Raw genomic sequence first — 18,142 nt, 5'->3', positions numbered from 1 at the left:
TGGAGCTGGTAAGAACCACTGGCTGTACAGTCCAAGTCTAATTTACTTAACTCAGTATGAAATACCTACAAAACCTTATCGTCTAGCTTCTTGGCCAGAGTCACAGAAATGTTCTGAAATCAACAGCCCAGGGTCACACCAGTCCCTAAGAGGCACAAGGCACACAAGACCAACGTGTTACTCCCCAACGGCACCTCGCAGGTAAGCAGAAACAAAGAGTATCCCACATATCAAGCTATATCGTAGAATTAAGCACCTACATCCCATTCAGCAATTACACCTACTGTGAACTAGAGAAAGCAGCAAAGGCTGAAATTAAATTTCCTCATGCAGAAGACGGCACAAAACTTATTTGAAGTCTCTTCTTCCCGGGCTGACAGGACCACAGTCACAATCTGGACATACAAGCCAGCACTGTCAGTCTTCTCTGTCTCTCACCTCAGAACAATTCAAGGATCATCAACTTTTCATGAATTCAGCAACACCCTCTCTAAATAAAACCTGTTGCACTCATACAGTCTCACCTTGTACAACCTTGTAGGGCAAGATAAAGTCATGTTTTAAGGCCAAACCCCTCTTTATCTGATAAAGTGTATCTCCTTATCTCAGACATCATACAGTGTCTCACTCTCTCCAAATCAAGGTCAAAACGTAAACTGAGGCTAATGTATTTTTCTCCAACTCTGCATGGGGGATTTCAAGTGCTTCTCTCTAAACAGACATCAGGACCCCCAACACAAGACCTCAGACACAAAGGATGACTTCCCTCCAACATTAGTCATCTGCTCATCAACAGGACAGAAATACAGCTTTATCTCTAACACTACTTCTCTGAATGCACACCCCACAGCCATCTTTTGAATTGTTCTCAGGATATTAGCAGTAAAATAGTCTTTTCAGTCTCCCCATGTGCACTTTTTCCCCCACCCCCAGTAATCCTGTTAACCAACACTACATGCTTTGGGACTCTGCACTTCTCAGCATCTGAGATAGCTGGCAAGGCTTAAGTTATTCTCTCTATGTATAATCTATCACTGCAATGGTTTCATCAGAAATCATCACTTTAAAACAGTCAACATGATTGGGATGTCACATCCAGGCATCACTCTTGCTCACAGTTCATCTGCTCAGTACAAAGCTGCTTTCAACACCAGTTTAGTATGATAGGCTGTGTACTACCTTAAATGACAGTATTAAGATTCATCAGGCATCCCAGAGACATCACTTAGAGCTCTCAAGTTGCCAAGGTTCAACCACCAGCTATTTTCAACATGGCATAGAGAAGCAGAGTCAACACATTTCTTTCTGAAAGGAAGACTGCTTTCTATGCACAATATTTAAAGAAATGTCAGGTTCTAAACAAGCAAATAAATAAATCTTTAGCTATTCGAATGGCGATCACCATAACAACCAACCTCCTCAAGCTTTCAAGAAATACCATCCTCAAAATACCATATGAAGTAGTAAAGTAGTAACAAGCAAGGAACTGAAGGTATATATTAGTGATAAGTAATTCTGAAAACCAATCCTGTATTATAAGTACCAATAGCTTTTACACTGCAAATAAAGCCTCCTGAATGACCTCTGAGGCAATGGTAGCCATTATATTGAGTTGGGTGACATGAACAGGATACAAGGAAGAAATCACACACAAATCTGATCACCAAAATGCTTCAAACATTTCTGCCAGCACAGCATATTTTTAAAAATATGTTTACATTAAAAAGAGCTGACCTTTTGGTATTTGGCATTTTCACTTATCTTCCGATGATAAACAAACCTACAACCAAAGAAGGACTTTCCTGCAAACTACCCTTGTTTTTGGCTCAATTTCTTTCCTTCACAGTATGTCCTTCAACATTCCACCAAGACTCTTCAGTCAAACACTAATAATTGTAAACAAATGGTAAAGACAACCCAGCCTCAGACACATGTACTTTTCAAAGCCACACATTTGAAATCTTACAAGCATCTTCTTGAAAAAAAAAAACCACAACCAAACAACAAACACCCCCACCAAAACACAACCCAAGCCAATGCTGTCCAGACTAGAATGAGTGTTACACCTAGCAACACCCAGAGAAGTTCCCAAACACCTGTACCTCATTCTCAAAGTAGTACTACAGAGCTAGACAGTGGTGGTAGTAACACTTGCATCCCCTGATCAGCTGTTCACAGCAGATCCATGAAGGGTAGAGGAATGAGATGTCCATGTGCTGTGGGAATACCCAAGACCCTCAGAAGAGAAGACCGATTTAATACAGGGCAGGAGATTAGGAGTAGGCGCAGATGATGTGTTAGAAAGGTGAAGGAGTAAGAAGGCTGTGCAGAGCTAACTGTAAGCACTGGAAATAAGTTAGAAGTGGGGAGAAGCTTTTTGCACACTCACATAGTTACTTCAGAACTACAAAATAAAATTACAAGTTAGCCATCAAATAGATGATCTAAACTACCCAGAGTCAGCTGCATACCTTCATATTTCCTCACAGGTGAGCAGAAGTACCTGCATTTGACTGCCTGGTTGCAGAACAATGTCAACTGTACACAAAATTCAGAGGAAGCATCAAATTCTGGTAAGTTATTCTAACTCCTTTCAGAAACCTGTTGAGTTGTTTTTAAATATGACACTTTCATTTTAATGAGTATTATTACACCAAACTGAAACATCTAGAAGATTTCTGTAAAATACAGCACCAAAAGAAAGTAACCCACACTGTTGCTTCCAGATTTGTCATTCAGCATTTATCAAACTCACTACTAGGCATCCACCCACTGAGGTCTTTATTAGCAGAGGTGGCATACTATGAAGTAGATCACAAGGATGTGGATGTCTTCTGTCTTGGTCCAAGCATATCCCCAAATGCAAAATGAGGGCTGTACTGCAAGCATTACAACATGTAAACATACAGTAATAGTTGCAGATTTTGTCATGTCCCCACACCCAGGGCCTAGAGAGCCCTCTACCAGTAAGTACATGCAGGGAATGGAATGATTCTGGGGCTGTTCTCAGCCACCTCCCCAGATCAAAGACTAATAGAAGAGGAACCTTGACTAAAAATATTCATTAGCAGGCAATGCTTCAGGGAGCAACTTTATTCAGCTATAAACCCAACACCAACAGAAGTGAGTTACTCCACAACACCAGAAGCTTCCATTCAAAAATCACGCTTTCCACCACAGGTTTAACTCAGATACACCACCTCCACGTTCCTGCTATCAGTCCTTACCGTGCATTCCTCTTAAACATCACTCTGTCATCTCCTCATTTCTGATCCATTAACAACAGAACCAAGAAGCGGGGGAAGAAGAGTTGTGCATTGACAGCTAAATGCAAGCAACTGCTTTGAGCAGCAGGCTGTTCAGATGGGGTAGAAGTCTGGACAATAAAGGATTTACTGTTGAAAGCCCTAAAGGTTTCCTACACAAGGAGCAATATGAGCCCTATTCAGAGAGCATCTAAGCATCGCTATGGATGTCTATTTTCATTAAACTATTGCTGAGAAGTATTTTTCATATATTTTGGATGAAGAATCAAGACACAGAAAAAAAAACATATACAGAATAGATGCAGGGGTTCTGCCACCTAGTGGCATCTAGAGCTTCAAATTACTGTTTCTACCATATTATTACCACCTTTTTAATTTTTTTTTTTAAACGGCAAGTATTTGACAGCACAGAACATCGTTTCACTAGCACTGCAACTACCAAGCCTAGATCCCCATGGCTTTGCTTCAGAACTGCATTCTGTGGCAGCAAAGAGGATGAGTTTCAATTGAAGCTTTTCCAGCTGTTCAGATAGCCATGGTGTATGTCCCTTCATCCTTCCTTCAGTTCCCATAGATTCTCTGTTGTCTAATATTGAAGTTGACTTCACGTTGACTAGCCTCTCTTGTAGTCAGCTGACCATTTTCAGTATTAGAGTATCTTTGAGGTCCCTATCCATTTGTCCTAAGTGCTGGGATCTGATAAATCTCCAAAGTTATTGTGGACCGGAAACAGGGAAAGACAGAGAAGGAAACAGAAGAACAGCAGAAGTGACAAAAAAGTCCATTTCCTCACGACACCCTCTGCATTGCAGTTTCCCAATAAAGAATCTCTGTTATCCCAGGGATTCCCCTGCCCAGTTCACAGCATGGACACACAGTGCATCACGTCAAGGCAACCGGGACAAAGCAGCAGGAACTCCTTAGGGCAAGCAGCTAGCAGAAACCACCCTTTTTGCCAGGCAATAAACTCAAAAACCCCCTTTCCCACTTGGGATTCAAAGCCAGAAGCACTTTAATACCTAAACTAGGTCAGTCTTTGTTTACACAAAACAAAAATGATAAAGGAAGTATCACTCATCCAACTCAGTCAGGATGGGTCCAAACCTCTGGACTACAAAGTAGAACAGCAAGCATACTGCATCTCTCTATTTTTAAAGAAACAAAATCCTATCAAAGGCACAGTCAGAGAACCACCTCACACAGATGCAGCCAGGTAACAAACAACTCTTTTCTGCCTAAGATATGCTTCCTCCATGAGACTTCTGACCACGCAACTTAAAATTAGCTCATTGTCTTGCTAGGCTATACCCTCCTCACATGCTTTAGGTTTGAACCCCATTTGTCAACTTTGGTAAGCCATGAGTAAACCAAGAGCACATCCGGGATACATTTACTACAGATTCTTTAGTAATTAACAGAAAGTTTCAGTCCAGAAAAAAACCCCACCAAACCCACCACAAAACAAAACCACAAAACAAAGTTCTAAAATAGCACACTTAATATATTAAGGAAGGCAACAATTTTCTTTTTCCTGCTTTCTATGTATCTCTAGAACTGCCCCTCAGACTCAGGGGTGTATACACACACACATACATATATACATATCACGTTTTGTAAGACATCCAGACTCAGCAGTCAGTTCCCCTGTTTGTTTATAACTAATGGAGCCTTACAACTCAGGTACAGCCCTAGTCAGTCCCATCCCATCACTGGTTACTTCTATGCTCTCTCAAAAACTCCGCTTTCCTGAAGCACTCAACTTTTTGCTTAATACAACTAAAATGACACAAGGAACAACATAAGCAGACTGAACTATTAAGCATTTTACCTCCAACAGTAGGAGGAAATGCAAAAGTAAAAGGTACTTCTTTCTCGTTTCAGCTTCTAGGAAAGATGGGATGAGGAGTCCTGCCTTACTCTCTCCTCTTATTCTGGCCTTCTGGGAGCTACTAGCATCCTCTTTTGGGTCAGATATGGTCCAAAGAGGCAGGATTTAGCTCCTCACAGCTCTACAGCTCTAGCAGGTGAGTTCCAGGCTCAAGGTGTTTGTTCTTCTACCCAGCCTGTTTACTTCACAGAACATCAAAGCCCTAGCAGAAGGTATCCTCTTACTGAGAGCAGCGGCTCACATGCAGAGGGCAGGTAAAGACTGGATGTTTAGAACAGCGTCACAGACTAAATCACATGCTCTAACAGTACAGGTGATGAGGCAGCACAGAATACAAAACTTCTGAAAAGCAGCAGCATCAAGATTTCAGTTCTCACATGTGACTTAGCCACACTACCCACAAACTATAACAGCACAGTAATTAGAAAGTTGTTTTTAAACTTATTTCATATCTTGTTTATTATCCAGCATTCTTGTATGACAGTCACAAGTTTATTGCACAGTTTTTGATATTTGAAGTGTGTTGTTTTCAGAAGCATCTGAATTGGCTTTTGCAAATACAGTATTTTTACTGGATATGTAAGATCGTGATACTCGTCTTCTAATCTGGCTCCTAAAAGTCTACACTAGGAACTCATGTTCTGAACTCTCATAACACAATAAATACATTTTACAGAAAAACCCAAAGAAGAAAGATAAAACATGCTGCTTCTTGCACTATCCTGTCCCTTAACCACTTCTACAAGAGGCTTGCAATGACAACTAAGACGAAACGATCAGACCTACACGTGTAAGCGTGCCAAAGAGCTGGAAGCCCCAGCGCAGGAGGCTAGAATGTCAGGCATTTCCTCCGCTCCACTGTGTGACTGCTTCTACCAGCCAGAGGTCAACAGCAGATCTGATTTTCCAGTTTTGGGGTTGAGGTTTTTCTCTGTTTGTTTTAAAACAAGGGAGCATTTTCTTTGCCGTTCTGAAGTTACACGCTAGTGCCAAACACGTTTAACATTTAACATATTAGTGCATTCATTTATAGAAGCTGTGATTCTGGCATACGTATCTGACAAGTTGTTTCAATTCTAACACCTTAAATTATGTAGATTGGTTTGTCACTATGACAACAATTTTTACATGTCTCTAGAACAAAGTTGCTCACACAAAAGTACTATTTGTTCTCTCCCCAACCAAAGCTAAGAGTTAGTGAAAGCTTTACCTCCTCTGGACAGAAAGACAGAATTTATATCTTTTACCTTAAGCTGACGTAACATTTCTGGTTCTAAATGAGCAATTTCATATACTTCATACAAGTTATTTCATGAGAGAGAAAAAGTTTTCTTAGATTTGAACAGTAAGAGCTTAAAGAAATGCTTTGAATAAAGAACACAAGGGAATCCAGAGCAACGGGGAAAGAGAACACGGGCAGGAACACACAGAGGATAAAGCTATTTCTCATTGGCACTAAGGCTAAGCACACCTTTGGTTTGTTGGTTGGTTTGTTTGGGGTTGTGAGTTTTTGCTTGCTTTTTGGGGTTTTCTTTTGAGAAGGCTGTTTAACCTTGAGATCAGTGTTTCACCTATGAAACACCCACGCTCTCCCCAGGCATTTGTGTAGAAAAACCCTTTATCAATAACTAGAAGCACAAACACGCTACCAAAGCAATTGACAGTGAGTAGATAGATGCCCCAGCATTTAGGGAGCAGGCATTTTATTTAAGTTAATGCCCACCTGTAGAGGGCACACACATATCACCTACGCTCAGGTTCTGCATGTAAGGATCCTGGCCAGAGTGCTGTGTCACTGCAGGGTCACTGGGAAAGGCAGAGTCCTGGAAAGCCCATTTATGACTAGGTTGCTTCCATAGCCTTAAACAGGTTTTTGGTTATGCTGTGAGCTGTACCCCTGATAACAGTCTGGGATAAGGAAAGGGGAAGGGTGGATTATGGGTTTGTCACATAGCATCAGCCAGATCTAATGCTACTAAATTAATACACACTACTACATTAATAACCTGGAGAAGAGTGGTTAGTAATGCAGAGGCCTCTGAAAAGTGCTAGTGCTAAATGCACAGCTCTAAGATAAATCTAAGCATCCTACTTAGACCATTAGTTTTCCAAATGTTATTACAATTAAGTCTTTGATACACTTCTTCTGACCATGGAAACATGCTAGAGACTCTTCCCTTGCAGGTCAGCACTACTGCTGAGGGGGATCCTTGGGTTGAAGATTTGAGGGTGGGGGGGGATGGTGGGGACAGGAGTTCTGCTAGACTCCAAGAGTTTGACCAGCAGGTATCAGCACAGAAAACCACCCCAAAAACACCCACACAACAGTGTACAGGAGCTAATACAGAGAACATGAAATATTATTATAGTTTAAAAACAAAACCAAACCCACCACAAATGTTTTTGGTAGGGGAATAATTTTGTGCTACTATCACACTAATATCACAACTCTACTTGCAATATTAATCCTTTTGCTTTCTTACAGAGTAAAAGTTTTACATTTCAACTTACTTGATAAAGACATCTTCTATTACCATATTAATTAGAAAGGGCTTTTGTATATGGGGGAAAAGACATGTTTAATCTTCTAATAGCTAACACCGATAGACAGGCTCATACACATTTTTGGAATGTTTAAATTGGAAGGCATTAGCTGAGATTCTTAAACATCTTGAAAAGGCTACAGCTGGAATAGCTATATGAGTAACCTTGCTCTACTTAAAAGTTGCTGGTACAAACTGAGTTTATTAAACATGTTATCTGCAACCTATTCTGAAGTAGAGCCAATGGAAGCTTTCCAGAAACACTGCTTTTTTTTTCCTCCTTCCCTCTCCCACCTTCTATTCTCTGCAAAGCATTATCTCACTTCCCCAAAGTTTCTCCAAAACCCAACTAGTTCACAGGATCTTGCATCAACTCCAGTCTCCATCTATCCACCCACCTCGTCACAGGCAAACATATTACTGGTTACACTTCATTATATTGCACAGAAAAAATAGTTCGATGCTGTGGAAGCTGCATGGTGTTCTCTCTGTTTAGAAAAAAAAAACAACAACAAAGCTCCACAAAACAAATTCAATGCCCACATTTAGAGACACAGAGCTAAAATAGTTTGTGACCACACTACACAACCATTCAGAATTACAAAGTGTTGGTGTATCATTCTTTTAAAGAGAAAACTGTGAAGTCTACTGATGGTCAAAGAAACAAAAATCAACTTTACTTTCCCACAAATCGCTCCTCATTATTTAAAGAGACATAACCATTGTATTAAAACAGTCATATTGACCAGCATGTCACTGGTATCACTATCACTGGATGCATTCATCCAACGCTCACTTATCTCTGTCAGCATCAATGCGGCAGATATCCAAACAATAACTTGCCCTGTCCAAACAAAACCTGTGACCCAACACACCAAGTGCCACAGGAACATAGCTTCCTGCTAGTTTGTAACATTAGCCTAATGTTTACACACCCTTCAATTTGAGACCTTTGCTCAGGCCTCTTCTGTCACATGTAGATAACTTCTGATCCTTAAAATCAAGGCTGCATCTGGAATGTTCTGCTAAATGTCACCTGCTCCATCTTCTGTCTTCCTCAACTTTAACAGAAACCCGTAACATCATTACAATGGCACTGGGCATACTTTAGCACAGCCTACTTGCCAGGAAGAAAAAGAACATTTGGAAGGCAACCTAAGATCGATCTTACCAGCCATAAGATACCTGTCCTGTTCTTTTCCTTATCTTACAGAGACCCCAGGTACAATAGGTTATCTGGTAGTCAGTTTCAGATTGACACAGGTAAGTATTTGAAACAGAGTCAAGAATGCTCCTTTGTCTCTAGGAACAACCACACTTGGACCATCCACACCTGATGGCTAGCTTTGTAGGATGCATTTGTCACATAGTCCTATTCCAAAGCCTACAGTTAAGGTTAGGCTTCTGCCCAGAGTAATCTCAGAAACCGCAAGCTATGAAGGAAACAGGAGCGTCACAAGTTGAAGATCAGGTACCTTCTCCATAAGCATTACATACCCACGGGATTTTGATGTAGAAGGAGGAAAGGCAAGGGTGATATTCCACAGAAGCTCATATGAGCAAGTGTAGCATGACAGACTGGTTTGGGTTGAAAGGGACCTCAAAACCCACCTAGTTCCAACACCCCTGCACGTGCAGGTACACCTCTCACTAGACCAGGCTGCTCAAGGCCCCATCCCATCCAGCCTTGAACACTGCCAGGGAGGGGGCAAACACTTCCAGGGCTGGAGGACATAGCACAAGATGACAATAAGCTCAGTTCCCACACAGCAGAAAACCCACACATTTACATAAAATGGAAAGAAAAAACAGAAGTGTAAAGATATACTTGTAAGTAATTTCTGTGATGCTAACACTCCTCATGGTTCTTTCAACCGGCTGCTGTGTTTTGGGTTCTTTCATCCATCTTCCCTCCTAACAGTTTCTGCAATGCAGGTTTTTTTCCCCCCATTAATACAAACAGCATTATTCATAATCTAATTAAGCCTAAAATTAGGTATCCAGCCACATCAATACAGAAATATGAAAGTCAGTTTTCCCTTTTGATATCTTTCTGAAAGCTCTGCAAGGCTTTCTTGCTCTTAGCTTGAAATTTCATGGCACAGATGTTCTCTGTGTGACAACTCATCTTAAAAATAGGACATGCTAAAAGAGCCAATGCATTAGGAAAAAAATTATACTTCCTTGATCGGGGAACAGCTCTCGGAGGAGCCAGAGTCAGGAAAGTGACAAGTCCTGCAAATTTAACATCTCTCTATAATGCAGCAAAGGCAACTTCACTGCCAGATGTGCCACTGTCACAAGAGCCTCTGATCAATTAATGAGCAAGTTCTCCTCCCTTTTGGTTTTTGGAAGGTTTCTTTGTGTAATCCAATTTATATCAGCATTCCTAATCTGTACTATTTCCACATTAAATGTTTTTTCCCTCTGTATCCATGCATTCAGAAACAAAGCCCAAAAGCTAGACTGCTATTTTCCTCGATATTTTGTGTGAAATTTTGCTTTCAAATGCATGTACTTGGCTCTCATGAGCATGTTCAAGGGTAACACCTGGACCTTTGCCACAACTGCATTCCTTATTGCAAATTATGCCAACCTTCAAAGTTCAGTTATCTGAGCAAAAACATACATTAATTGTTATGCGAGAGGAGTGGAAAGTGTATCAGATTAAGCACAGTTGAAAAGTTATTTCACTCTCCTCCTTGCCTGGTAATTCAGCATAAAGCTGGATGTATTCTATTCTAGTTTTTCAACATAGCTGCAGACCACACAAGAGAAGTTGAACATAAAATCAGACTTAACAACAACCAAACAAGCATTCAGAATAAAATTACCTTCTCATATTTATTATTCCAGGACTGGTCCAACAGGTATCGCAACGTTTGCCAGTATAAAGTTATTCAGTTACACGTAAAAAATAATGAATGCAAGGAGTATGTTGCAATACACCAGCTTAACTGACACCAGCAGCGTAAAAGGCCTTTTCATGTCACCTATGAAGGACAGCGGTGAACAGTTTGCAAAGATGCAAGCCAGGTAGCCAAGAAGCAATTACTATTTTAAAATAAGACTTTTGATAAGTTAGTATCAGCAGCAGGCTTGCGTGCAGAGAAATGCAAGTGAGGAGTGTTCATTTACCTAAAGCACTAAACACATCATGCAACATAAAAGGTACAGATTTTACTCACATACACATATATATTGAATGAAGACTGGACTTGATTTACACGTGAAGAAGTTACGCTTTTGGTGGAGTATGAAGTGACAGAAGCTGACTGGTTTCTTCTCTCAGAGCTCAAGTGCACACTGCGAGAACTTGGAAGAGACAAACCCACCACCTCTGCTATGGCTGGTGTCACTTACGCTCCCTGTACTACTTGAGAACACCTTTGTCTCCATCACACCAGGAGATGGTATCATCAAAACAAGCACTGCTGCCAACTCACTTTAAAGAAGTAGGCTAGCACCGGGAAGTTTCTCATCTTTGGCAGAATCCACAGACTGAAGATTTTAAGTAAATCCAGTTGAAGAGATCCCAACCTGAAGCACAGCAAACCCAGCGAAAGACCGGATGTCTTTCATGCAAGCTCATGAAAGACACATGAGTTTGCCCCCCACCTCCCAGATGGAAGATGAGCTTGTTCTTCCAGCAGAGAACATTTAAGGAGGAAGTTATCCCGGGGACCTGCCTCTACCTCTGAAGGGGGGAAGGCATACCACCTTCCCATGGGCATCTCAAGAGCACAGATTCTGACCTGCTCTGCTAGAGGAGCAGCAACATTCTCACAAACATCCTTAGGTACCTGCTCTTCCAAGCTCTGCTGGGCTGAGCTGCTGCCAGAGCCTAGCACAGGCAGAGAGAGAGCGATCCCAGAACTGGAACAGCGCCTTCAAAACTACTGAGGCTGGGTCACTTCAGATGCTGACCTTCCTTCTGACTCTTCATACCTGGAAGTTAACTCATTTCAAGTTAACTGGACTGGCACTGCACAACAAGTTGTCAATGCTACAACTTACCAACACCCTACAACTATCTCAATGAAAAGGATAACTTGGTCTTTTGCCTCCCTCTCCCCCAAGCCTCAGTGTCTCACACAAAGTCTGATAAAATGACTCTCCTGCACTATGTGCAGTTAATTCTTCGCAGATCAGCCTGCAAGAACATGCAGATTCAGACAGACACTCTCTTTCATCACTTTTCACCCTCTGGCCATATTGTCCACAGTCCACACCAGTGATCCAAGTTCAACCAAGCTGTCACCATTAGCAGTCTCTTGAATAGAAACAAGCTTTCTAAGCTCAAGAACACAGGATTTCCTGAACCATATCAGAGCAGGCACTTGTCAAGACAATAACCAAAAGCAAAAGCATTTTAAACAAACAAAAAAATACCCCAACACAGGAATCTATTATTTAGTTACATGATGGCTTTTCCAGACAGTTTCTAGACCCAAATGTGTGTTTTCTCATGGTAGGATGGCTCACAACCTCTATACAAATCTTCCACGTAACAAGTCACCAGTGCTCCATGCAGATACACAGGCACTTTAAGCCTGGTAATGGAGCTGGGAGACCTCTATGGCATATGCATGCTTTATGCTCTATGATACTCCATTCAAGTAACAAGACTTTGAACATTTACAGTACATCTACATGAAGATTAGTTAGAAGTTAGATATCAAGTCCTATGACAAAAATCAATCCTTTCAAATGTATGTAACCCTACAATTTCCCAGAAAACAAGGGAGAGGGGTGGGAACCACAACTGCCTTCAGAACCTTACTGAGACCTTCACATTAGCTTCTCAGGACTCTCTTGCAAATGGACATAAGCATCCCTACAGAAGTCACATACAATTTGAGTAGAGATTAAAACAGACTCTTCTTACAAGTTACCACAGTTCCGGGCACTGCAAAACTTCGGGAGACAAGAACATGGCTTTCATGCTATGTCAATGACAACAAAGCAACATGACATTAGAGCCCATACAGCTTGATTAGGGAAAGAAAGGACAAAGTTTTATTATTTGTCTCACATGGCTTGTTTAGGTGAATTGGGGTGCAAACAGAGTGAAATAGGCAGGCAAAGAAAGCAGTAAAAGGAAGCAGAGAAAGGTAGAGGTAGAACAAAATACAAGTAACCATGGAAGGTGTGCAGACACAAGTTGATAGTGAAGAAAGATGCTATGTGAAGCTAACAAAAGAAAGCTTTGGATTAGCTGAGTAAGCAAGAACTGACATAAAGCCCAGAAGGGAAGACCACACACAGGCTGAAAAACTTAAATATAACACAAACTAAATAAAAAAGGAAAATTACTACAGAAGCACTTACAAGGGAAGGTGTGAGCACAAGAGGACACAAGAAACCAAAGTACATGCAAAACCCCCAAAACCTTAGTGCTAGGACTAGATGACCTCTAGAGGTTTCTTCCAACCTCACACATTCTATGATTAGCACCAACACCTCCTGTGCAGGGACGTAGGCATACTTGGTGTGGTTGGGGCAGCCTAACTGCACCCACCCTTTCTTCTTTCAAGGAAACAACAACAACAAAACAAAACCCAAAAGAAATCAGGAAGAAAAAAAAAAAGAGTAAAATAAAAAAAGAAGAACCAGATAACTTGTTTAAATCACAATATACATATCACACTGACCTAAAACCACTGGCCTCTATCACTGCTTCCCCTCAACTGTTCAGGAAACTGAAAGACAGGTCCTCAGTTAAATGAATTTTTACAGCTCATGATAATTTGCCATAGCTATGCAACATTAATGAAACTGCTTGTACCAGAATTTCTCTAGATGCCATTGTGTACTACGAGTTTTCTAGGTTCCAATTTGTCAAATATCTGTAAAAGTACAGCTGAAATAGATTTGTAAGAACAGTAACTACTCAAGAAATAGAGTTGATAGGACCTTCCTTCCTAATTTCCTCCATAATTAGAAGAAAAGCTACCTAACCCATTTTCCCCTCAGAACAATAGGGTTAAGTATCTGCTCTTGTGTAAAACATACACAAACTTATAACAAATACCAAATATCTTGCAGAGTGCCACATGTCACCAACAAAAATTCTCAACTGCTTAGGAAGTTTCCTCCAAGTGGGAAACTCATGAAAGCAGCTGCTTAGATGACACTTTTAAGTTTTCTTCAGAAACTGTGATTATGGTATATCCATTATTTGTGTGCTCAACTTATGTCTTTTTTAATCACACTCTGTACTTAATTATCCGTTTGAAGTGTGGCGAGGAGAGGGAAATTCAACTACCCTTTTCTTGGTCCCACTTTCCATGGCAGCAGATTTTATTAGAGTATTTCAAGATTTAAATTACTAGCTCCAAAACTTCCTGCTGTTATCCTTAACAGTCAAGCCAAAACATCAGCACTTTGGGTTGCAGGAAAATCTTATTTAAACAGCCCTTATGAATTGCCCTCTTTTCGCATGACACTACAGCTTTAAGCATTAGCTTGCCTTGAACGGAACTGAAAGGTTTGTCTATTTTAACATGCCCAAAAAGCCCTCCAGTTTGCACACTGCCTGAGCCACGTTTCAGGTGGACTTTTCAAATGGATGAATTCAACTTCTAGACTATGAACTCTGAAAGCCCACAATACTCAAATATTGGCTCAACCGTGCCAAAGTGGCTATCCCACTATACCTAAGATACCTGGCATGCTCACTATCGGGGTTCAGCCCCAGCCGGTCCCCGAGCACCACATGCCGCCTGCTCACACCCCCCACAGGATGGGAGGAAAGTGGGGAACCAAAGGCAAAGCCCCTGACATGACCCCAGCCCAGGGAGGGGGAAACAGCAGTGGCATCAGCAGTTGGCACAGCACACACACACATAGCGAGGATTGCACAATGCAACTTACTGGCCCAACACCCACTAGACGCTCTGCCCACACAAAGACCATCCCGGACACCCCTCTCCTCCACCCCATCCCAGCCCCTTTTATGGTGGGGTGGGTAGGGGGGAGGGTGATGTCACACAGCACAGAAAACACCCTTGGCCAGCTCGGCTCACCTGTGCTGGCTCCTTGGGTAAGGTAACGCCATCCTAGCTGCAGCCAGGACACTGACCAGCAGGGATGTGACACATGCAAGGGGAAAAAAGTTGTTTTTTTCTTTTCCATCAGCTCAGGAACAGAGTGAAACATACATTTTGGTTACCAAAACAAGAGACCTAAAGAAACAACCTCCATTAGTATTTAGTTTTCAATCCTAGTTAGGGACAGAGGGAATAAGCATTTCCAGTGCAAATCACAGCGGGGAGATCTGACTGACTGCAGCCGTAAACGCAGACAAGCAGAAGCTATGCTATGACTTCTGCCTTTCTGTTAGGAAACAAGGAATGTTTGAAGTCAAATCCATCCATAGTGGCAGGGTTTCACAGTCTGAGGGTGCAAACACAAATTCACGTTCTTTCAAGTTAAAGCTGGACTGTTGTAACTCTTAAGTTATAACTGACAGATTTCTGGTATTTAGGGGACCGTTGTCATTTCATCACTTGCACCAACTATCCTTCCTATCTATGAATAATTAAAAATCAACAGGTCCTTAACTCTTCTACTGGTGCTCTGTAGTCTGAGTCTTTGAAAGAACATCATCTGTATCTTCCCCCAAAGAAAGTAAACCAAGAAAAACAAACAATAAATAATTACACCTCTTAAAAAACAACACTGTCACTTTCACACCAGACAGTTTACATGTAGAATATCTCATGGCTAAGCTTAAAATGCTGTTTCTGCTGAATTCCCATTTTAAACAGAACAAGAGGCTGAAGGTGAGCTACTTCCTCAACCCACTTTAGCTATGCCATTCCACAAGCTAAGTCCACGTCTCCCGAGTCTGCAGAAATCAAAAAGCATCCAACAGCAGACTTTCTTAGCAAGTTAAACACCTGATGAATTGTCATGCCAACAGAAGTCTTGCTGAACTACTAGACAGTCACACACTCACAAGTAAAAAAAAGAAGTGGTGAATAAGGTTACTTAAGAACCCATATATCCTACTGCCCGCTACTGCCATGTCAAAAGATCAAAGATTGTGCCTCTCTTAGAGCTGAAGTGCCACAAAATAACCCTCAAAAAGCATTTGTACACCTTCAGTGATCAACATTATGACCTGTGATAATGTACACAATTCCACCAGCCGCATTTTTCTCACAAGATTTCCTTGTTTAAAGTCTGTAGCTTGAAATCCATTTTATCACAAAAGGAGTATGACAGGTGACATCAGATCACAATTCCTTAAGTAATATAGTAACTTTATATATGGTTAGTAGCCTTATAACAACATTTACCTTTTTACTAGGTCTTTGAACATTGTTTTAAAGAGGACTAATTAAGCAAGTTCACACCACTAATCAACTTTTTCATGTTCCTGGACACTTTGGAAAACAAACAGTAATTACAGCATCAGAGAAAGGGCCCAAGATCAAACCTTTGACAGCTGTTTGAAACAATCCTAGAAATACACCATGAGAAATTAATTCCAACTGGATATATCTGAGCCAACTCCTCTCCAGTTCGGCCATAAGTAGCAAAAAAAAGCCCAAACCCAAACAAACTCCATCATATATGCATGCAGAAGCATAAACTTAAGTGCAAGCCTAATCAAAAGAACATGGAAACTCAAAAATAAGAGCAATAAAGTAATGCTACATTATGTAAACCTTGAGAAAATAGCAATTCATGCATTCATATAAGAAAAAAATACAAGCATAATCAAACACTACTCTTTTCTATGCCTCTGATATTAAAATTCACTGTGTTTATTCATGGTTCAGTCACATCAACACATCTGAAGATTTTTCCAAGCTGCTTTACAGCTACAGGAAGGAAGGTAGATACCACAAACAGTAAAGTTTGTCTTAAAAATCTGCATAACACAAAGCACTAGGTTTTTTTCATTCATAAACCTATGCATTTGGAGGGCCAAGCTTACTGAAGCCCTTTAAAACATACAACCGCCTTGTGAAAGACCACCACAGGTATCTGAAAGTCAAGGCATCCTAAAACATGTTAAACTAGACCCTAGCTCTTCATCAAATGCACAGAACAATTACTAACTCTGAATTACTGAAGACAGGTGCTTACCTTCAATCCTTTTTAAAGCCGACAGGCAAGTATCCCGGCTCGGAAATTCAAACGGGTTATTACAGGTCCGAATGGTGTCACATTCACATTTCCCGTTGATTATGTTACAACCTGTTATAAGGTTTTCATTGCACGGTTCAAATCCAAGAAGCTGATCATCATCCCAGTTTTCATCTAAAATAAACAAACAAACTCGCTCACTATTGGATTTCAGCTGCAGTGTATAAATTCAGCTGCTTTGGAGCTGGGCACGATTTATTTCAAGTTCAACACAGTGCTAAAGAGAAGATAACAGATTTTAAAAAAAATAGCAGATTAATCTAAACGGTGGGATTTGCCAAATACCAACGTTTTGCAGCTGTTCTATTGCCCATTTTGTTACAGCTACAGGCATTGTTTACTTCCATCTGTATTAAAAAGAATGAAGTATGAAGTTTCAGGGAAATGCAGAGTACATCAGTAGTACAAATAAGTGCTAGTCTAACTGAAATAACTTTTGCAAATACTTGAAGTTATTTTTATTCATTGAAGTGAGAACGTTGGACAGAATCCGCAGCTGTTATAGCAGTAGAAATTGAGACAGAGAGAAAGCATTTTTAAACCTGATTATAAAATACATCACAAAGTTATCTCTGTGGAGTGAATTCTATTACAAAAATACTGCAAGATGCCAGGCTCTTAGTTCTGTAACAGAATCAGAAGTGAGTTTTCCAGCACTCCTAGATTACCATCCCTACTCCAACAGAATTGCTCAAGCACATCATGCTCCTTGCTATCAAGCGATGGGGGGGCGTAGCTGGGCTGGAACAAGTCTCTGCTCAACTAATTCTGCTCCTTTTGAAGCAGTCCCATCAAACATGCATAACCCATATTCTGCACAGCTGACCATTTTGCTGTTAGAAGGTGGCTACATGCAACAATATTTTTTTTTTCCCTCTAGAAAGGGATAAATCCAGTCAATCCAGAGTTCCACCAAGGTGACCAGTCCTACAAAATCTCAGCTTCCTTAGGTCAAGCAGACATACGGCAACACCCCACCAACTCAGAAGTTTAAACAAGACTCATGCTTTTTATGCAAGATTAGAAGATAATAAACTAGGCATTAGATATTCCTTGCTATAGAGTGCCAGATTGTTTTCCAGGTCTGTCTACCAAAACAAGCACAATAGTCACACAGTCCACTGACTTCTAGTAATAAGAAAGGAACATATACCTATTCTCAGTCTTTAAATCCTTATATTTCACAGCAGCTTTCACATTGTGCCTTTCAGTAGTTCATCTCTACTTTACATACTACCAACAAGCAAGTTTACAATACAGACCCTGCCAAGAAACATATCAAC

At 40.8% G+C, this 18,142-nt stretch overlaps 1 protein-coding gene across 1 annotated transcript in view; it reads right to left on the bottom strand.

Moving 5' to 3' along the window:
• CRIM1 (cysteine rich transmembrane BMP regulator 1) overlaps positions 1–18,142 on the bottom strand; it is a 179,207-nt gene that overhangs the window by 148,103 nt on the left and 12,962 nt on the right. Inside the window, exon 2 of the mRNA XM_084261363.1 lies at positions 16,800–16,973. Coding sequence (XP_084117489.1) covers positions 16,800–16,973 — 174 coding nt within the window. The remainder of the gene's footprint in view (positions 1–16,799; positions 16,974–18,142) is intronic.

The sequence above is a fragment of the Gallinula chloropus genome (genome assembly GCF_964237585.1).
Source record: "Gallinula chloropus genome assembly, chromosome: 3".
NCBI lineage: Eukaryota > Metazoa > Chordata > Aves > Gruiformes > Rallidae > Gallinula > Gallinula chloropus.
The sequence above is the reverse complement of the archived record's forward strand: the minus strand, read 5'-3'. Positions and strand labels throughout refer to the sequence as shown.